Source organism: Mercenaria mercenaria, chromosome 13 (genome assembly GCF_021730395.1).
Source record: "Mercenaria mercenaria strain notata chromosome 13, MADL_Memer_1, whole genome shotgun sequence".
In the NCBI taxonomy this organism is placed as follows: Eukaryota; Metazoa; Mollusca; class Bivalvia; order Venerida; family Veneridae; genus Mercenaria; species Mercenaria mercenaria.
Genome location: NC_069373.1, coordinates 75,757,322 through 75,780,083, shown reverse-complemented (window position 1 = coordinate 75,780,083; position 22,762 = coordinate 75,757,322). Strand labels below are relative to the sequence as shown.

The 22,762-nt window shown below is 36.6% G+C and overlaps 1 protein-coding gene across 2 annotated transcripts in view; it reads right to left on the bottom strand.

The window, feature by feature from the left end:
- Positions 1-21,843, bottom strand: part of LOC128548049 (uncharacterized) — a 35,898-nt gene extending 14,055 nt beyond the window's left edge. The window contains exons 1-2 of one of the 2 annotated variants that reach the window (XM_053522349.1): positions 21,744-21,843; positions 21,476-21,591 (exon numbers count right to left, since the gene is read on the bottom strand). In XM_053522349.1, coding sequence (XP_053378324.1) covers positions 21,476-21,574 — 99 coding nt within the window. In that variant the 5' untranslated portion in view covers positions 21,575-21,591; positions 21,744-21,843. The remainder of the gene's footprint in view (positions 1-21,475; positions 21,592-21,743) is intronic. The other variant, XM_053522350.1, reaches the window with a different exon arrangement.
- Positions 21,844-22,762: the final 919 nt, after the last annotated feature.

Genomic DNA, 22,762 nt, shown 5'->3' with positions numbered 1-22,762 from the left:
TTAATACTAATGAGAAAAACAAGACAAAATGTAGAAATGATATTATCCAAATAAAATCCGAAACGACCCTTTAAACAGTACAAATTTACTTCTTGAATTTGAAGGACATTATTTTGCTTTGTGTTGCTTGTTAATATTCATGTTCCTCTCTAATGAAGCCATTGTACTAAAATAAATTTGATAAACTCTGAATTGGTTGTTTTTATCAAAAAGAGAACAGTTTTGCATGACCCGTGGAATAAAACCTGTCAACTGTGCAACTATTAAAGTTTAGGAGTATATCATCAAACCACAGAAATATCTGGTAAACGAACAACATCTTTACCAAAAATCTACCTGTCGATTATGTACTGTTAATATTTTACAGTACTGTCCCGTACACGATTGTCTTTCATAGCTTAACCTCAAGTGTATGATATAAGTTAATAATTACAAAACTTACATTTAAGAAAAATGACTAAACTTTTATCATAAAGGTTCTTACGTGTAACATCTTTAATTGTAATTTTTTCAGTTAACATAGCGATTTATTACTGTATTTACTGCATAAGAATATTTTCCATGCTGTCGTTTTGATAAAGCGTGATAAAACAAAGGGCTCAATTAAACTTTGGGTCAGAATTTAATAGCAGAAACTGGATACTTCTGTTTCATAGTACAATCTCATACTTAAGTTGACAAAGTCTACCTAAATTATGAATCAAAAGTCGTATACAAGTGTGATTTTTTTTGTCGATTTTTAAAGATTGTTTTACCTTTTAGCTTTTTCTTTTGTAAACATGTTTACTTAAGATACAATATCAGTCACTATGAACTAGTTCATAATGTACGTGCAGTTTACAGATTAAACACTACAAGGTAGGTAACTCATCAAGCGCAGCTTTCAGCGCAGACGATATCTTTGACAAAACGACACGTGAAGGCAGAATACCTTCAAATATCCTACGTCGGATGTTTTCGGCAATATTCGTTAACTCTTATTATATTCTGATCTCATAATGTAGTTTCCATATAATATTACGGTAGTTCTGTACGTTCGGATCAAATAATTCTCTACAATGCAGAATTTGATGAGAGCCTATTTAAATTTTCAAAACTTCAGAATGCTCATTGAAAATTCGGCAAATAAAAAAGATAGGGTCGTGTGCTTGATTCTTTGCTAGATTGATTTTAAAAAAAAGGCTCTCACGCAAGTTTTCATAATGGAAGTCTATGGGAAAATAAGAAATTTGATGACATTTACGTGTATAGAATATTTTCTAACATGTAGATTGTAATGAAACGTCACAAACAAGATGTATTATATGGTGAAATAAATTGTATAGGTCCGTGAGCTTGTTTTTAAGACGTTTGCCCATGATATAAAAGATCCGCCTAGTTCAAACTGATTTTAAGACATTATTTTTAATTAATGACCGTGTCAAACTTTTTAATACCACAAGTGACGTGGAAAAGGCTGACATTCTAAGTACGTATTTTGCAAATCAGACTCAACTAATTGATGACGGTAAAACTGAACCGTATCCAACCATCCCTTCTATCGAACGCCAGCTATCATATGTGACTCTTATCCCGAATGAAGTTGAGGATGTTCTTAGTAACTTGCAAATAGGCAAGACTTCTGGTCCCGATGAAATTAGTAACCGTATTCTGTGCGAGGCATCTCGGCAACTTTCCGGCCCTCTCTACTCCTTATTTAACTATTCTCTGCATTCCGCTAACGTTCCTCTGTCCTGGAAAGGCGCTAACATGTGTGCTGTTTTCAAGAAAGGCCGACTCCTCTCTCCCAAACAACTATCGGCCTATATCTCTTCTCAGCTGTGTAGAAAAAGTATTTGAAAAAGTTTTATTTAAACATATTTACAACCACCTTCACGAAACACATTTTCTCACTCGGGTGCAGTCTGGTTTCTTACCCGGTCATTCCACTGCCAGTCAGTTGGCCTTCCTCTATAATACATTTTGCAAAGCTCTAGATGATGGGCTTGAGGAGGTAAGAGCTGTCTTTTTTGACATCAGTAAAGCTTTTGACAAGGTTTGGCACAAAGGTCTTCTTGCAAAGCTAAAACATGCAGGTATAACTGGATCTCTACTAGGATGGTTATCAAATTATCTTTCCAACAGACGCCAACGGGTTATCCTTCCTGGAACCTCTTCCACGTGGAAAGGTATTGTTTGTTTGCTGATGATACTAGCCTTTATATTATTGTTGACCAACCTGAACAGGCAACTATTGATGTTCCGATTGTCGCTGACAATCGATTGTCGATCATTTAATGAGCCAAAGTCGCCGACATCGATTATGAACTTGCATAATCGATTATTTGACACTTAGACTAGTTTAAAGCATAGTCGGGAGTTAAGCATCTTCTCGGTGGTATTTCCTCTTTAGGTTTATTTCTTTTCCATGCACTCTTCAAAACGGAGGCAAAGCATTCTGCGTTCAATCAAAATAACAATGCAATCAAAGCTATATTCCCCTATCCAGGGAATACTATTTCACCAGCATGAAAGTAGTTTGGATTCTACAAGATATGTAAAGGTGCAGCAACGAAAGAAAATTTTAAAAAATGGGGAGTATTATTGATTATGCAGTAAAGACCGCAAGTTATGGTACCCCGCCCACTTTCGTAATGCAGGTTGATTTACTTCATAATTTCTTTTTAATTTGATATCTTTTTTTAATATACAGCTGTAGATGACTAATCTAATAAACAAGAAATAGTTATAAATAGAAAATAAGAAATAAAAAATGGAGAGCATTGAAATTTGAACCAATAATAAAATGTACAAATAGGTGTTTAAGGTCTAACAGCATGGTCAGTTTCTCAAGGACTCCTAATAGTCCCACAGACTTTTGGGTGCGAATCATACAAATATGCCACATTGATATCTGCATACAAGGGCTAAAACTTCACACACAAATAACATTACTCCTGCTAAATATATGCTAATGCAGTTAGTGAAGTGAGCTAATGGTTAATAAGTCACAGAAGGTTCAGTGTGAATGTCCGATTATTTTCCGATTAATCGCTCGGAAGGCCTTCCGATTATATCCGATTAATCGATTATCATTATGCTGTCCGATTATCATCACTAAAAAGTTGAGGCAACTCAGTTACTACAGGCGGACATCCAGAAAATATCCAGATGGGCCGATACATGGTTAGTACAGTTCAACCCTGCAAAATCTGAATCTTCACTGTTTTCTCGCAAAGCGAATCAACATTTACACCTTCCCCTCTTTATGTCCGGACTTCAAATTCCTGAGGTTTCCTATCATCAACATCTTAGTGTCACTCAGTCAAATGATTGTAAATGGCGTCATCATATCACGTACATAACATGCAAGGATTGGAAAAGGGTTCATGTTATGCACAAGCTGAAAATGGTCTTAGATCGAAGATCACTTGAAACGATATATCTATCCTTTATACGGCCGATTCTGGAATATGCAGATGTAATCTGGAACAATTGCACAGTATATGAAAAGGAACAACTTGACAAAATTGAAAATGAGTGTGCCAGAATCGTAACTGGAGCCAACAAATTAGTATCACTGCATGACTTTAAACAAGAAGTGAACTGGAAAACACTTGAAGATAGAAGGCAAGACCACAGAATTATTATGTTTTTCAAAATGTGCAGAGGCACCGCTCGTACCTGATTAGTCTCGTCCCGCCGGTCGTTAATTCAGTTTCCAACTACAGCCTTCGTAATTCCGGTGATCTCCGCTTGATGGCATCTCGCACAACACAGTTCTTCAATTCCTTTCTTCCTTTGACTGTACGCGAATGGAACGATCTTTCGGATGATATCAAGAATGCACCGTCGCTTAGTGAGTTGAAGAGGCGTCTATAGGCCAACCAACGTCAAACCTCCTCTTATTATTATAGTGGAAGTAGAAAAGCACAAATTCTACATGCTAGACTTCATATGAAATGCAGTGGACTTAATTATCATCTGTTCTTACGAAATATTGTGAACTCTCCGCTTTGTCAATGCGGTCAACCTGAGACCAGCTCACATTTATTGCTTAAATGTAGACTGTAGTACCTTCCTGGGCATGTTATGTTAACTTCTGTTGGTAATTTCACCCAGTCTATCACTGTTAACACCTTGCTTTATGGTGAATCTTCTCTGTCTGATACTGACAACAGACAAATTTTCACAGCTGTCCAACAATTTATCCTTGGGAGCTATAGGTTTACTTGACTTGCGATCTGACCCCAACACTGTTCTTACAAGTCTCTCTCTCCAGACAACAAGAGTGTTAAGTATATAAGGTAGGAGTGGTTGGGGGGCATCGGAGCCTTTTCTCTTCATTTCTTCTCCCTTCCCTTGTGTTCTAGTAAATATAGTTTCTTATTCAGTATTTTATACCGTCACCTTTATGGGTACCTAATTTTGATAAAATATTTAAATACTAATAATTCAATATACTAGTACTTTTATTTCATTTTTCCTTCCATATTGTGCCTTTTGTTGTATTTTTTCCTTTTCAAGATTAACTCAACATGTGTTACACATTATTAAAACAGCCATCGATAAGTATTACAAATATTGTCTTTCCGGAGGTTGACTCGGTAAGTATTCCAATACTTCCGTCAATATCATGTTGCTTGTGTTGTTACTTCTGTATGTATGCGTATGATCGTATCTTGTGTAACATTTGCAATAAAATATTCCTAAACTAAACTTTTTAATAACATATTTAATCTCCTCTAGAAAGATAACAATGCCGTTTTAATTAATTTGGTTGTCATTAATTCATAAAATGGTTTTCATTTCCTTTTGCCGAGTTCAGTTCTTATTCTGCGTTATCCGGATAAATGATGTTACGCCATATCTTCCGGTTTATCTAACGTGCAGAACTACCTTAATAGTATCGCATTAACAGTGGAAAATACAAGTTACAATATATAAGTACAGCGCATACAATAAAAAGAATCATATATACAGTTAAAGCACCGCATATAAAACACAATGCCCTACATATGAAGTTAAATGTAATAGAAAGCACCCCATATGAAGCTGAAACTATCACCTGAAAAAGTAAAACCAGTCCATATACATAAAGTTAAAAGCACATCATATAAAGTTACTATATATACAGATACCTGAGTAACCCGTATACAGTTATATTCACATAAAATTCAAAACACAACATATATAGAGTTGAAGGCAATTTATCTAAAGTTGAAAGCACCACATACACATAAACAGTTGAAACGACTGCATATTAATTCTCATATACATCTGAAAGGGCCGCATATAAAGTTAAGAACATAGCACCCCGTATACAATGTTAAGCGCATTATATTCCTGTATTAGAACATATACATGTAAGTAGAGAAACTTCATATACAGATATAAGTGCAGCATAAAGTGCTATATCAACACCAGAAGACAGTCATGGCTTTCCATTCGGGTACATTTATGGTAAGAGTGTGTACTTGGCAAGTAGAGACTTTAACATGTGTCAAAACACATTATACTGTCTTTATATGCTGAAATTCACTCCACCTGACTTGACCTTTAGAGCTATTCTAGCCATGAATATACTACCACTTTAGATTCCCTATAGTTTGTTAACTCAGCGCCGGGTTATAGTAATGAGTACAGCCAGTCTACTTACCCCTCTGAACCGTGACATTCCGTGCAAAGCATAATTGTAAATACATGTACGAGGGATGTTCGAAATGAATTGCTTATTTCTATCTAGAGACTTCAAATTTCAAGTTAGCCCAAAAGGGCTCATTTCATGCCCTCGAAGTACTCCCCGTGGCTAGAAATGCAAAGTTTCAGCCGATGTATCCACTTCTTGAAGGCGTCACGGTACGCTGATTTGGGCACAGTAATAAGGTACTGATGAATGGCAGATCCAAGTGCCTGTCGGGACTGGTATTTCCGCCCAGCAAGGAATTTCAATTTCGGAAACAAAAAGAAATCACATAGGGCAAGGTCTGGGGAATACGGGGGTGAGGCAAAACAGTTACTTTTCTTTCTTCAAAAACGCCGTAACTATTGCGGAGGTATGAGCGGGGGTATTGTCATGTAGAAGACGGACATGTTTAAAACAGTGGCAGCGCGTCGTTTCTGATAATACCTTTTCAGTTTCTTCAGTACTACGTCTTTGTAGTACTTTCCGGTGATGCTTTTGCCCTTTTCACCGGCACTTTTATTGCGACTCCTTCACCAGAGAAGAAGATTGCATACAAAACCTTCTTTGCACTCAAAGAACGTTTGGCAATTATTGGGCGTTTGCTGTGTTTAGTGGCCCAGATCTTATTGCTAACCTTTCTGACGGGCTCAAAATAATGGACCCAGGTTTCATCACCTGTGACGACATTGGCAAACTGCTTTTTGTCATATTTTGGAAACATTTGAAGCAGCTTTTTGGCCACTTTAACCCGTTGCCTCTTTTGCTCATCAGTCAACAGATGTGGCACCCATCTAGCAGAAATCTTTCTGGCTTTCAAATGCTTCTTCAAAATAAGGTGAACCGTTGATAGTGATATGCCTACCTTTCATGCAATATCACGAACTGTAAATCTGGCATCTCCTTCAATGATTTCCTTCATTTTGGAAACGATTTCTTTACGAGATGCAGATTTTGGCCTACCTGATTTCGGTGCATTTTTTATGGACTCTACACCGGACTCAAATTTCTTTTTCCACCGCCGAACTGTGTCATAAGACACACAAGAAGGTCCATAAGCAGTAGAAAGTTCAGTCATCAGCTGCTTCAAAGAATAACCAAGTTTCGAGCGAGCTTTGATTTAAACCCGTATTTCATCTTTCTTGTCGACGCTTCTACGAACTATTTTTACTACAGTGGTCAATGATTGCGTGTATTCAAATGGCAAATGTTATGTCTTACACTTAGTCTAACATGTACATTTATACACCGTTGTGTAGGTATTGAATAACCCTATACAGGTAGGTATTGGGTTTTATCGTGCCCCACGTGGATATCGAGCTAGAGGACAATAAGCAATTCATATCGAACACTCCTCGTACACTACCGACTAGTGCACAGAGCTAATGCGGCTTAATATATTATGTTACTATTAAGTTATTAAGCATATATCTATTTCGTGAATTTTAACAAAACATTTGATAATTTTAGGTTTTTATATATTTATTCCCTTACATCTTCAAACGATGTTTCAACAAATATCTTTTTATTTACACTGATTTTTAAGCCCCCAAAGGTGGGCATATTAGAATCGCACTTCCGTCCGTCCGACCACAGCTTTGTAAATTCTTGTCCGGGCTGTAACTCTGCCATCCATGAAGGGAGTTTGAAATAGCTTGGCATAAATATTTACCTTAATAAGACGTCATTTCCTGCGCAAGACCCAGACCCCTAGCTCCAAGGTCAAGGTCACATTTAGAGATCAAATGTTAATAGGGTCTGTTTTTATGTCCGGTCCATAACTCTGCCACACATGAAGGGATTTTGAAATATCTTGGCATAAATGCTAACCATAATCAGACAATGTGTCATGCACAAGACCCACATCCCTAGCTCCAAGGTCAGGGTCATACTCAGAACTCAAATGTTAATAGGATCTTTTAAGTGTCCGGTATATAACTCTGTCATCCATGAAGGGATTTTGAAACAACTTGGCATAAATGTTTACCATAATGAGACAATGTGTCACGCACAAGACCCAGACCCCTAGCTCCAAGATCAAGGTCACACTTAGAAGTCAAGTCAAAGTTTAATAGGGTCTGTTTTATGTCCGGTTCGTAACTCTGCCATTCATGAAAGGATTTTAAAATTACTTGGCAAAAATATTCCCCATAACGGGAAAACGTGTCATGCATAAAACCAGACCCCTAACTCTAAGGTCAAGGTCCTATTTAGAGGTTAAAGGTTAACATGGTCTGTTTCTTTTCTGTTCCATAACTCTTCCATCGATGAAGAGATTTTAAAATTACTTGGTGTAAACGTTCCCTATATTGAGAAGACTTGTCAGACGCAAGACCAAGACCCCTAGCTTCAAGGTCAAGGTCACACTTAGAAGTCAAAGGTTAACATTGTTTGTTTCTTGTACGGTCAAGAACTCTGCCATTCATCAAGGGATGTTAAAATTACTTGTCACAATTGTTCCCTATAATGAGTTGGTGTGTCATGCTCAAGACCCAGACCCCTAGCTCCAAGGTCAAGGTTACCTTTGGAGAACTTTTTTATCTGGTCACAAAATAATTCATACCTAAACTATTTTGGCATATTTTGCGCAGACAACTGTAGCATTCTTGGGCACACTTCGGGGGCGTTTGTTTGAGGTTCAATTTTAGATACTTAGCATATTTTGAGAGTTATATATACTTGTACTTTTCCCTATAAAATGTCAAGGTCAGTAGTGACTGTTTGTCAAGTAACCTTAAAGACACACCTCAAAATAACTGTATTCTTTTGTATTTCCATGATGGTAATTATACATTTTTTGCATAGAGACAATGAGAAATAACAAATCTTTAACACTTCAAGAAATTTCTTGAATACCGATGGTTAAAAATAAGTCCTATTAACAGTTAATGCGAATGCGATAATGTTACACACTGATAGTCACAAGAGAACTACATGCAGATATAGACTTGTCATAGTACGCTACTGCGGGAAATATAAAGTGGTAGTATTGGACTGGGAATTCATGGCATGGGTACCCGATCTTGGCTTCAAACTGTAGCAAGGAAATACACAAACACATGTGATATAGCATGGGTACATGTTTTAGTCATAGGGTAATCAAAAATTCAGATATTGTCAAAAAAGTGAAATATTCTAAGTTTGAACACTATTCAGTTACCTTCTATGACCTGCCCTGGCATCTATGGCTACCCCAGGTACCAGATCAGCATTTCAAACTGTGACAAGAACGTTTATAGTATAAGTGCATACGACCTGGCCATCGGCGCTCAAACCAAATCATAAACCATCCATGCATGGTCAAAATAATGATGCCCTGATTCTACTACCCTACCCGAACATATACCTTCCTCAACCCACGAGTGTACCCCATTTACATATCGGTACATGTCTCAATCAAAGGGGCTCGAACTACCAGATGCATAATCCATATATTCGGACCACACATGGTCTTACGGTTATTCAACATTGCTATCGTTTAAAATCGCAAAGGGTGGAAAAGGATTTTGGAAACGTATGTATGTTCCATTGGTAATAGATAAGTTCACTAAAATATCTTTTCTGTGGAACATTCTTTAATAATATGAAAACAAGCAAATTCGACGCCGAATGGGTTTGTGTTAAGGAATGGCAAAGAAATATATCCTGCAAAAAGTTAAGGCTGTTACTAAGAAGCAAATAATTTCATTTTCATTACATTTGAACTTAAAAGAACAGAAGTCATTAAGAGAGCACAATAAAGTAAGAAATCTGCAACGTGGTGGTGGTGGTGGTGGTGGTGGGGATTTACAACTTCACATGTTGATAACAAAGGGATGAACATTTATTTTGATTTTTTTTTTGTAAGGGGTGTTTGCATGTTGTTAAATAATCATGGAAGGTTTGAGATTATAAAAAAAGAAAAAATGAAAATAAACATGTGGGGTGGAGTGGGTGGAGGTGACCGGGTGTGGGTACACAACCTCACAGGTTGATAATAAATGTTCATAGAAAAAAATGAAAGAAGTTTAATGAAATTCTACCAACTGGTTAGTTTGTTATGTATAAATATGTGGATTTTTAAACAATTAAAGGGCAATAACTCTGAAGTTACTAAAGAGATCCTGACGAAATTGTGTGTGTACTACCACATTATGGTGATCTAAATTCATTTAAGTTTCATAGTTCTAGGTCAAATATGTCACAAGTTATGAAGCAGAAACTGCCATATTTATAGTACCCTAAATAGTTAACACTAGAAACTACTAAGGGCCATAACTCTGGTGTTACTTGGACAAACTGACTGAAACTTCACAGATAGCATTTCCCCATAGTGGTGAACATGTATATGAAATTTTATCAAAATAATGTTTAATAATAATAAAAAATTAGGAACTTTTTTCCGTGCACAACTTTAATCTAATAAATCTTACAGACAGACGCATAGGTGCCGTTCATTTGATTACAAACACGTTTAGATATTATTAGTCATTGGCTGGAAACAATAATTTTGAGAGGCAACACAAAACAAAATATGATCCTTAAATTAACAAGCAAATTAAGTGAATTGGTATCCCCCACCGAATCTGATTAAGGTTTTACCCTTGAAGAAGCATTCTCTGCCTTCAAAAACACTTAAATGAATTGAATTTCAGACTTTTTGAAAGCTACTCATTCTAAAGTATAAATCAAAAACTATTTTTCTATATTTCGTAACAATGACCTTGACCCAAGCTACCTAAAAGTGGTACAAACAAATGGTCTCAATGAAAGCTACATGTTTACCAGGTTTGGTTTGCTTACCCCATTCCTAACTGAAGTTATCATGAGAAAACCACTTTTCTATTTTTAGTAACCATGTTCTTGACCTTGTTCTAAGCAATCCAAAATACACCTAAAACCATGGTCTCCATGCCAGCTTCCTAAATTCCAAGCATGGACGCAATATCCTATTTATTAGTAAGGTTATTGAGCAGAAACAATTTTTCTATTTTTAGAACCAGTGACATTGACCTTGATCCCCAGTTACCAAAACGCATACCGTACAACCGTTTCCAGGAAAGCTATATATGTACTAAGCTTGGTCACAATATCCCAAAGCAAAACTGGATCTTAAAATGACACTAAAGTTGCAAAGAAATGTCCTACATAGTAAGCATTATATAAGTACTAAGGGCCATAATTCGTGTGTTCCTGAAGCCATTTCACTGAATCTTGCAGGGTCACATTTCCCACTTATCACTCTGAGATATGACTTCGAACGTACAAAAAATGGAATAATATCATTATTTATGTAATATTATATATATATTGATACAAAGGGCCATAAATCTCTATTTCCTCAAGCGATCTGTCTGAAACTTGAAGGGTCGCATTTCCCTACAGCATTTAACATTTTTACCATGTGTTATTGAAATCCATTGAACAATGTCTGAGATATGACTCCGGATGGACAGAAAATGGACTATTTATATACTATATATTTTATACAAAGGGCAATGAATCTTGTCTTCCTCAAGCAATCAAACTAAAACTTGCAGGGCCGCATTTTTATAACAGTTAACATTTCTGTCAAGTTTTATTGAAATCCTACAACCCAGTTCTGAGATATGACTCCTAACGGACGAATAAATGGAATAAAAGTACTACATATAAATATAGGTGCAAAGGGCCATAAATCTTGTCTTTCACAACTAATCTAAATGAAATTTACAGGGCCACATTGCCCTATAGCAGTTCATACTTCTACCATGTTTTATTGTAATACATTGAACCATGACTGAGATATGCCTTCGGACGGACAGAAAATGGACTATTCATGTACGATATATATATATAAGTACAAAGAGCCATGAATCTCGCCTTCCTCAATCAATCTGAATGAAACTTGCATTTCTCTATAGCAATTAACAGTTCTACCATGTTTTATTGAAACCCTTTCATCCATATCTGAGATATGACTCCGAACGGACAAAAATAAAACATTATATAATGTATGTACAAAAGGCTACAACTCTTGTTTTACTCATGCAATCTGACAGAAACTTGCAGGGTGGCAGTTACAGCAGTTAACATTTCTGCTATGTTTTATCTGAATACTCCAAACCATGTCATAAATATAGTTTCGGACGGACGGACGGTCAACGCCAAAACTATATCGGGGGGATAAAAAATGTAAATAGATTCTGTTTGGCTTTTATTTGAATAATATCGACTACAACTCTTGTTTTACTCATGCAGTCTGACCGAAACTTGCAGGGTGGCAGTTACAGCAGTTAACATTTCTGCTATGTTTTATCTGAATACTCCAAACCATGTCATAAATATAGTTTCGGACGGACGGACGGTCAACGCCAAAACTATATCCCTCCGCCTTCAACGGGGGGATAAAAAATGTAAATAGATTCTGTTTGGCTTTTATTTGAATAATATCGACTATTGGTACATCTTTTTTTCTCAGTACTAAGTTATCACTTTATTTGGCATTTTTAAGTGAAAGCTGCATTCAATTCTTTATGTATTGACTTACTTATTCCTTTCTCATTTCATACCTTTAAAGGTATCCCTAAAAACCCTTTACTTAGATGACAAACATTATTTAGAAACATTCTGTAAATAATGCTAGTAAGAAAATACATCTCGCCAAAAATGTGCTAGAAGGTATTAGCATCACTGTCATTTTAGTAATTAAGCTTGCATTGCATTGTTGTTAATAAGAAGGTAAGACAATTCATATACCTCGTTTCGTGGTTTATATGAATCAGAAGTGAGGCACAAGCTATAAACAACTTTTTAGTATAGAACAGAACAGAACAGAAAAATTATGATGATACGAAATACATCATATTAGATGACTTTTGTTTAATATAAACAATCTTTTTAAACAAATATTTCAAAATTAATATACCTATAAAGTGATAGGTATATAATGTATTAACCTAACTACACACAAAAACAAACTCCAGTTTGCAGTGGGCAAGACTTGCTATATTTATTGGACGAAAGGCAGGCGCACAAAATATGTACATGTACGGTAACAAATTGTGATAACATAATAGATCTAAGTAGTTTAAAAATAATTATGAAAAGCTTTACTGTTATAATATATACTATCAACGTAAATTCAAATATGCACAAAATAAGCTTAAATCAAGCGATCTAGTGAACACTTTCAATATGAGAAAGTATATTCTACATGAAAACGTCAAGTAGTCTACACAGAACAAGAGCTCGTAGAACTGGAAATGCCCCCCTTGATGCATTAAGTAATTGCACAAGGAAAAGAAATTATTTGGTTACTGCACACAAAAGTTCTACTTTTCTGGGTCAATTTGACCTTGACCTTTGACCTACTGACCTCAAATCAATAGGGGTCATCTGCTGGTCATGATTGACCTCCCTATCACATTCCTAGGCCCAAGCATTCTCAAGTTATCATCCGGAAACGTTTCAACTGTTCTGGGTCACTGTGACCTTGACCTCTGGACTAAAAATCAATAGGGGTCATCTGTTGGTCATGAAAAACCTTCTTATCAATTTTCATGATCCTAAGACCAAGCGTTCTTAAGTTATCCTCTGGAAACCGTTTAACTGTTCCGGATCATTGTGACCTTGACCTTTGATCTACTGGCCTCAGAATCAAGAGAGGTCATCTGCTAATTATGATCAACCTTCCTATCAATTTTCATGATCCTAGGCCCAAGCGTTCTTGAGTTATCATCTGGAAATCATTTAACTGTTCCGAGTCACTGTGATCTTGACCTTTGACCTACTGACCTCAAAATCAATAGAGCTCATCTGCTGTACATGACAAACCTTCCTGTCAACTTTTATGTTCCTAGGCCCGAGCATTCTTGAGTTATCATCCGGAAACTGTTTAACTGTTCCGGGTCACTGTGACCTCGACCCTTAACCTACTGATCTCAAATACAATAGGGATCATCTGCTAACCATGACTAACCTCCCTATCAATTTTTCATGATCCTAGGCCCAAGCGTTCTTGAGTTATCATCTGTAAACCCTTTAACAGTTCTTGGTCACTGTGACCTTGACCGTTGATCTACTGACCTGAAAATAAATAAGAATCATCTGCTGGTGATGACTAATCTCACTTTTAACTTTCATGATCCTAGGCCTAAGCGTTCTTGAGTTATCATCCGAAAACCGTTTAACTGCTTCGGGTCACTGTGACCTTGACCTTTGACCTACTGATCTCAAAATCAATAGGGGTCATCTGCTGGTTATGTCCAATCTCCTTATCAACTTTCATGATCCTAGGCCCAAGCGTTCTTGAGTTATCATCCGGAAACGGATTGGTCTACATACCGACCTATCGACCGACGTCTGCAAAACAATATACCCCTCCTTCTTCGAAGGGGGGCATAATAATAAATCTTGTACAACTGAATGTGAATATTTCTTTTTCATTCTGTATCGACAAATCTGCAACTACAACTGAAAAATCTTTGTTCATCTGCTCGTCAAAAAATACAAAATGAAGATATAACTGATAATGCTTGTAAAAAACCCGTACAAGTTTATGAAAACGCTTACAGACGTGGTCGGCTAGCCGAGGAAAACCTGAAGTAAAACTATTCTATTTTAAAAGGAAAAAACCCAGGAACCTCCATCCGTTTGTCATCGGCGAGTTACGCCGACTGTCATACCACTAGATGTTGGGTTTCATCCCTGTACGCCCTTCCAAAACAATAGCGCCGTACATTAAAATAATGTTATTATTATCGTGATATACAAACTTACTTAAGAAACATATCCGAATTTGAATAGAAAAATACGTGTGTCTGTATAGAAGTCAAGCCTAGAACTGATTCACACGGCGCTGACCGTGCAATAGCCCGCTTTACATCACGTGACGTTCCGCGTCACTGCATCGCACAAAATGTAACCGCGATTTTGTGCTTCGCCCGAGTTAAGACATACGTTCTGAGCTATACTGCGTAACGCACAGAACTAGCAAGTCTTAACCTAACTACACACAAAACAAACTCCAATTTGCAGTGGGCAAGACTTGCTATAGAACGGTTGCAAATGTTAGAGAAAGTCGCTATTCAAATTCGATCCAATATTTTGAAGGAACTGTAATAAAATTGTACAATCATAGTAATTTGAAAAATCGAGAAAAATAATAATCTCGTGTTATGGAAGTATTTCGTACTATGCCGATCTTTGAATAATAAAAGATAGTTTGTGTTTACAAATTGATTCTTTGTGAATAACAATTTCTTCTCTAATGAATCTTTTATGTACCCATCTCTTGCTATATCGGTTTTCCATCTCCCGTGACATTTCAAGCACCTTTCTTTAACACCTTCCGCGTTGGTGGCGGCGGTAGCGCCGCTCGCCCGTAAAGAATGTGTACCAAATTGAAAATCGGGTGCAACGGACTTACACTCTCTAGCCCTACTGTAACTTATCTTTATCCAATAAAAAACATTTTGATTTTGATTTACATGCGGGCTGAAATAAATACGAACTGCTTCTTAATTTCAAATTTTAACATGATAAATATCGTTTTAGCATTGTGTATGAACATGCGCAAGTAAGGCCTTTAGCAATACAAATCTCTCTTCTTTCGCGGTAAATGTCGGTTTTGCTTTTTCGAATGTTTAAAACTAAATGATTTTCATGAAAATCTATGTCGTTACATTTCAAATTGCTAGCTTCATTGAAGCGTAAAAACCCAGCATAACAGAGTAAAATCATTGATAAGTCTCTTAAATGTATAGTATCATTTGAATCAGAGTACATGCTGCACAAATCAATTAAATGTTCATGGGAAATAACGTCCTTCTTCGTTACTGGTTTAATATTGTAACATTTTGTACATTCAACAATGGACGATTGAGTTATCTGTGGGATCTTTAAAGTCATTATTTCATGTAGCCATATGATGCGTAAAGCTGATGTAATCACGCTTGCTGATTTACCACAGTGCAACAAATACACTGCAACGTGTATAAAATGAGCTGGGAAATATTCCAAACCTTTGGAAACAAAAAAAATCTTTGAACAATTTCACATTAATGGCGTATTTATTAACGGTAGTGCCAGCACGTGAAGAAAGAACGTGTGTCGCCATGCGTCCGATGGCGTCATCGCTGTTATCTATGGATACGCCTGCCTCGTTAAATTTCCGATTGAGTGTTCGTTTTATACCAACACCTGCAAAGAATAAACAACTTATGATATGCTATCTACGTTGTACATACGTACTGGTACTGGTACATGTTTAGTATGTTTGACTCATCAAAATATGCATCTGAGTGCTAACATTCTGAAAGGATGTTGTTCTTTTGCAAATACACCGTTATTGCCTCTGCCCCTTAAAACTAAACCTACTGCAGGGAGAACAAAGTTATCTTGAACGACATTTTTAAAACTGCCGTCGTTGTTCACCAAAAGAGGCCAAAAAGGGGCTGAAAACCACTCTGGTACAATCAATGTTCCGTTACATTTTTCATGTTTTAGTTTTGCTAAATATTTGACTGCCACAGTTGGAGGCGGTACGATCCAGTTATTTTCCTTTGACCAACTTATTCTAAAAGTGTCGCAACTCTCTGTGCCGGGGACCCAATATTTCGAGTTAAACCTGACACATTTTGTGTTATAATGTGTCGCGAATCTATCAAGTGTATGTTGTCCCAAAGCACGATTTAAATACTCGAAAACATGTTTGCTTATAGACCAGTCGTCGACATCTGAACACCTACTTAATGTATCTGCTTGGACGTTTTTATCCCTTGGGATCGATTCTAGGCAAAGAGATATATTGTAAGTCAAACAAGCTCTATGAATGTCTAAAGATAAAATGTGCAAATCTTGAATAAAACTACCAGACGGAATAATGTAAATCAAATTCTTATTATCGGTGCAGACTTTAGTAATTTTATTTTTAAAAATATTCAAATTAGAATAAATAATTCTCCGTATTGCTTCCAACTCTCGCCAGGTGGTGCTTTTTGACGCTTCAGAAGCGGTCCAATTACCTGAAACTTCGCCTACATGCGAAGTACTAGTTGAAGTTTGTGAACTAGGCCCTGTGGTAACAGGAATTGTACTGTCTGTAAACTTAATTACTTATGGAAATTCTGACCCATTGCCCGCCAATAAATTGTAAGCTTCAACTTTTGAAAACTGAACTGCTTCAGAGGATGTAAACAATTTACCTCCTTCCTTGGATTCTGGCGGTAACCGACTTCTAATGACTTTATCGGACGTTCCGCTTCCTGGGACTCTACAAAGTAACCCTCTGCCGGGGACGCTATCGGACAGCCTGCGTCCACGGGCGTTATCAAACAGTTCCCTTTCGGGGACTCTGTCTGTAGGCAAACTCCTTGAGACCATGTCATACAACCCTCTTCCAGAGGCTTTACTAACTGGCCTCGTACCGAGTACTCATTTCGACTGCCCGCTTCCGGGGGTGTCAATATCTCACCCGAACCCGTTTTTTTGGTCGGTAACATACCCACTTCCGGGGGCGTCAGAAGTATACTCTCTTCCGGTGGCGGCAATAGTAAACCGGGGGCTCTGCATAATAACCCACTTCCGGGGGTACCGACATGCTTTTTAAATCTTGAAACTGAAAACACTTACTCGTATTCAGAGAAGTAAAGTTGTCGTCTGCGTCAAAATTACTGTTCATCTCCGAGAACTTGAAACTCGACAAAAAATGGTGCAAACCTGTGTGTCTCCTAACAATTTTGTTGTTAGTGGAGACATACTCTGGATCTACTGTAGAAGCGTTCGCTTCCGGGAACGGCTTTCTACCGTTTTCATTTTTGACTCAAATAGAACTACAGGTATGATCAATTATCGAGCTGGATGGAATTTCTACATATCCACCGTAACCGGAACTCGAAGCGTCGCTGAATAATATTGCTTGCACGACTACATTAGGACGCCAAAGTTTACCTTTATCGTTAAAGGATTGTGCGTGTCTGCGCCAGAATTGCAATTCCTCAAAAGCCTCTAAAGTGACTGGAGCTTTCCAACTAGCCCTGTTGATAATACATTTCTGTAAATACCTCGTCTTAAGACGTACTACTTTTCCGAGCACGCTTTGTAAAGAAATGATCATTCCGACGACTGATGCAAGGAATTTCACATTGATCAAGTCTAGTTTGTCTTTTTGAATCTGAAAAATCACAGAATCTATAGCGATTTCTAACCGGTCTATCCTTTCCGTGGATATACGTAAGATGTTACTTTTGAAATCTAACAAGTGCCCTGACCAGGTTACCGACGGTGATGATGACAAGTTACATTTCTCGTCTGCTAGCAAAAAACCGAACTCACCTAATCTCAGCCGAACCATTCGACTGCATTCCTGAGCATTGACTTAGTCGGTATCTCCACCTATACCATCGTCTAAGAAGGTGATGACCTTATAACCTAAAGAACGCCAAAATTTTACGAGTACCCTTAGAGTTTTACTGAATATATGCCCTGCTGTGGCGATACCAAATGCAAGAGAATTGTAAATGTCATATTTTTTTCGTTGTTTTTTGTCCAACAAAACCCTAAAAATGACCTATATTCAGTGAAAATGTCTATATGAAAATATGCGCTTTAAAAATCGAAAGTGAATACGAATGAAGAGTTATCAAACAAACTTTCGGCGACGCTAATGTCTTCAAACTTTATTTTGAATACATGCAAATGAGGATTTATATACCTGCAGTCTAGGACCAATCTTGGTTTGCCTGCCCGATTGTAAGCTACTGTCAGTGGATTTATCACTTTCGGGTTTTCAGTAACTTCAGATATAATACCTTTATCTAACAATGACTGTATTTCTTTCTGTACGAAAAATGGATTGTCCCTGGCGGACTTGTTGTTCTTTAAATGAATGTCGGTAGAAACCGTCCTGAACGGTTACTTGTACCCGTTTTCCACAACATCTAAAATATAAAGGTTATCAGAACATTCCCTCCGCTTATTTGCATGTTTTGCTAAACGACCGACTGGATAAATTACCTTTATTTCTCATCTGACTTGTGGCCGATCTTGACTCACTGTACTTACGTTTGAAACAACACCATTTTCTACACTGGTTGATAAATAACTTGTAACAGAGTTACTGGCCTGTCCGAAAAGCTCAGAATTAAAACAGTCTACTTATCTTATTATTAGAAACAGAGGTGTTAGTTCCACACTCGGCCTTCCAATGTCCACTCTTTCCGCACAAGAAACATAGACCCGGACGCTGCCGTTGACCGGTTTGGCTAGCTGAACCCTGGAAACGGCTGGGAGTTACAGCAGGCTCCCTTGGCTCCACTGATCACCGGAAAGGATTATAACGAATTCGTCCACGTTTCGACCTGTCATAACGTGCTTTCCTTGACGCTCGAGCCTCGGCCTTGTAGATTCTTTTCTCGTCGTCGCTGTCGTCGGCAATAGGATTTCGTCATACTCTGACACGAGTCTCTAACGGAGATCCGACGAATCAGCTAACTGGATTAAATTTTTGCCGATGTTGAATCATGTCTCGGGCTTCCATTAATGATTCTTTAGCGTTTTCAATCATTCCGGCTTCCAAGTGAACTTCAAGCCTCATCTAACTTAGAAATAGTTTTACTGTTGAGTTTGAACTGTTTTTCGTTGCTTTTGCGCTTGAATTTAGGAATAACGAAAGCTAACTCCACCCTTTCGTTCATTTTGAAGTGGCGAAAATACGTGTGTCTGTATAGAAGACAAGACTAGAACTGATTCACACGGCGCTGACCGTGCAATAGCCCGCTTTACATCACGTGACGTTCCGCGTCACTGCATCGCACAAAATGTAGCCGCGATTTTGTGCTTCGCCCGAGTTAAGACATACGTACTGAACTATACTGCGTAACTCTCAGAACTAGCAAGTACATCCTGTCCATGTATTATTTATTTGTGAACATCACAGGTCTATTGAAGAGAACAGCTCTATGTTGTTTTTTCTTTGGCAAAAAAATAACATCTCTAGTCATATAAGATATTCTTGTACTGTTTTTATCGCTTGAAAATGGTAAATGTTACAATCTAAGGTTCTTTAATGTCCACAGTTACTTAAAGTTTTGTTTTTGTTTTTGTTTTTGCCTGAATATAAGTTGTCATCAGCAATAAACCGTTAAGAGTGACCTGCATTTTAGACTGATTCAGAGCACCCGTTTTATACTGATATGCGACCACTTGTGAGTCAAATATGGCTATATATATAGAGATGGTACCTACCCAAATAAATCAAAGGGGGACAACTCTGAATTGATCAATAAACTGAAGCCAACATTAAACATTGATCAAAAGTGAAAGAAAAATCAGATAGGTCCTTTTTCAAACAACTTATCAGGCAGACAAAATATGACCTACATTTGTTTAAATCCCTTTGTATTCAATATACAATACGCATGCTTTTCTCATGACTTACACTGACAGTTATTTTGTAAGTTGCAGTGAGGCCCTGATAGAAAGTTTAGTAATGCATGAAGATTATATAGAAGAATGCATACATTCCTTTGAAGAAAATTAACGACGTTAAGAAACGTTATTAAGTTTTGATCTTTTAGCCAAAGTTGTTTATTTATTGTTCTCAGTGGTGATACATTGGTTTACACAACATTTATATATCAAAATGTAAAATGTATATATCCAACAATGAGAAATAACAAAACAAGTTAAATTGGTAACACAAAAATTCATTGTCGTCAAATATAATTACAATGTTTTAAGCTAGTGGTTGTAATTACTACATGTTAAGGTAGCTGACAGGTAATGACTCTATGTAATGTATTTTAAGCAACTCTCAATTTAAACATTCTCTGGAGGGAACTAGCACGATCATTTGCTTTCCTTGAAAAACGAATAAATGCTGAAAAAGCATATGGAGATTACTCTATTTGATGATTTTCGTTACAGGTCAACTACCCTAAACAAACTAAAAGGTGTTTTATTTATTGTTGAAAACAAAATAATCGGATAATTTCAGATATCAACATTAATTTAAAACTTATACTGTTTACACAACTTGAAAAAAGGTTTTTGTTGGGGCCTTTCATTTACAAATATATCAACAATTATCACCTGAATTGAGTGCATTCATGGGTGGAAAATATTGATGGTAAAATGGTGTAGGGGTTTGTTTACAATATAAAATCTTTAATAACTTCTTTAAGGTACATTTTTGGTGTGGTTTTGGTAAGCTTATAATAAAGAGCATGTCATTCTCTTTCACTCAGAATTTTTTCAAGCGTTTTAGACTCTTGGCTAGTCTTGGAATTTGACTTTATTAAAAGACAAAAGGAAGTTCAGTATAGGCTCTTTCAAAATGTTGAAAGTAGAGTAAACTTACCTTATACTCTAATGAATTTATTTAGCTGTGGGAGCTTTTGATATAGACTATAATTGGGGAAGTCCTAAAATCTTTGAAAAACGGTCAATACAAGAGTTGTCCATTTTCCTTCAGATATTTTGAGAAAGTCATTTTTTAGATATCAAATATTTCTATTTTTGACATGGAGAAGAGGAAAACCATAAATATATTTAGAAAATTGGTGCACTTAGCTATCATTTCACTCTGAAAAAAACCTATAAAGATGAATTTGAATTTTTTAGGTACCATCTCTAAATATATAACAAAAACATTTCGCTTGTATTTTATAGCGAGAGAAAATCCCGCACAAACATTTCTGATTTTACAGTACGGAATACTGACACTTTACCAGTCATCTACTTTATCGCTCTATAGAAGGTTTATTTTCTCATTTGTTTTGTGTGTTCATAGCTATTTTTGGCAATAGTAAATTTAGTTCAAAGAAATCTATAAAATACAACTTGTGAACTTACTCTTAAGCAAGCTATAGGTGGATGTCTGCATTTTTCGGTAACATTTTCAGGTGGAAATTCACTCGGTAATTTTATGACCTCGCAAAGAATGCATTCCATATTTGTCAAAAAAACTCCTGAAAAAAAGTGTATATTGAGTGGGTATACCAGTCCGTAATCTAACAAAATACGAGAAAAACATAAACTAGAAGGATAAAAATCAAATTTTGGAGATTACAAAATCATAATATAAATAATATACAGAAAAAAGTAGAAATTTAACACATACCCGGTCTGACAACTAAATCTATATATTCACTTTGGCTGTTTAAGATCACGCATAAACAAAATGTTTAATTTATCTAGATCATGGACAAGCTCAATGTACTATCACGCGACAATCTGATTTTCAGAAAATTGTCAGTTATCTAGGCCATAGACGATCACGCATGTGCAAAGTGTACGATCAGCCTTATTAATAACATTACTAAGGACATAGGTTATTGTCTGTACGACAAATATTTAAAGCTACTCGCCCACAGTTTGAGTGAAATGTTTCAACATGTCAATTTCTAGAATGTACATGTGACACTGAAAATGATAAAGTGGGTGAAATAAAAATGCAAGAAGAATGTAAATTTTTCTGCATTATCTCAAAAGCGTTGCACAAAATGTTTGGTTATTTATAAGAATGTCTTGCAAAAATCTGATGTCAAAAGTTTGTACCACTACTCACTTTCAGGGTACTTACTTCTTATGGATTTTTGAGAGAAGTTATATTTCGCCCAAAATGTGTGGGTTAGTCCCTTTAAGTACGGGGTTGGCGTATTCATTGTTTATATATCTGGGGCCTTTTTCACAAGAGTTCATTTAGTTTCATCATGTTTGCGACACACTTTTCAAAGGTTCTTTCGTTCACAAAATGTGTATTTTGGCAGGGCTGTTACATATTTGTTCGAATTTGGGAAAAGTTGAATTTGTTTTAAATTTTTTTTGTTGAACAACTTTCACCTAAGTAAAGTAGGCTTCAGGAAATGTGCCCAGGCCCTTTTTTAAGGGAAGATCGATCAAGGCATTGTTAAGAATAACCTTCTTTGAAGAGAAACTTGAAAATTTTAAGAAGATACATGAGCAAATATGTTCTTGCTATGAAGTATTCAGGAATATCAATGATCAGGGTAAACACCATTTACCAGTAACAACATGGAAAAATACCTACACACAAATGAACAATTATAAATAGAAAGTACAGCATCCTTTCAAGAATAAATATGATAAAATGGAGGCACCTTGCCTCTTTTTGGGGCT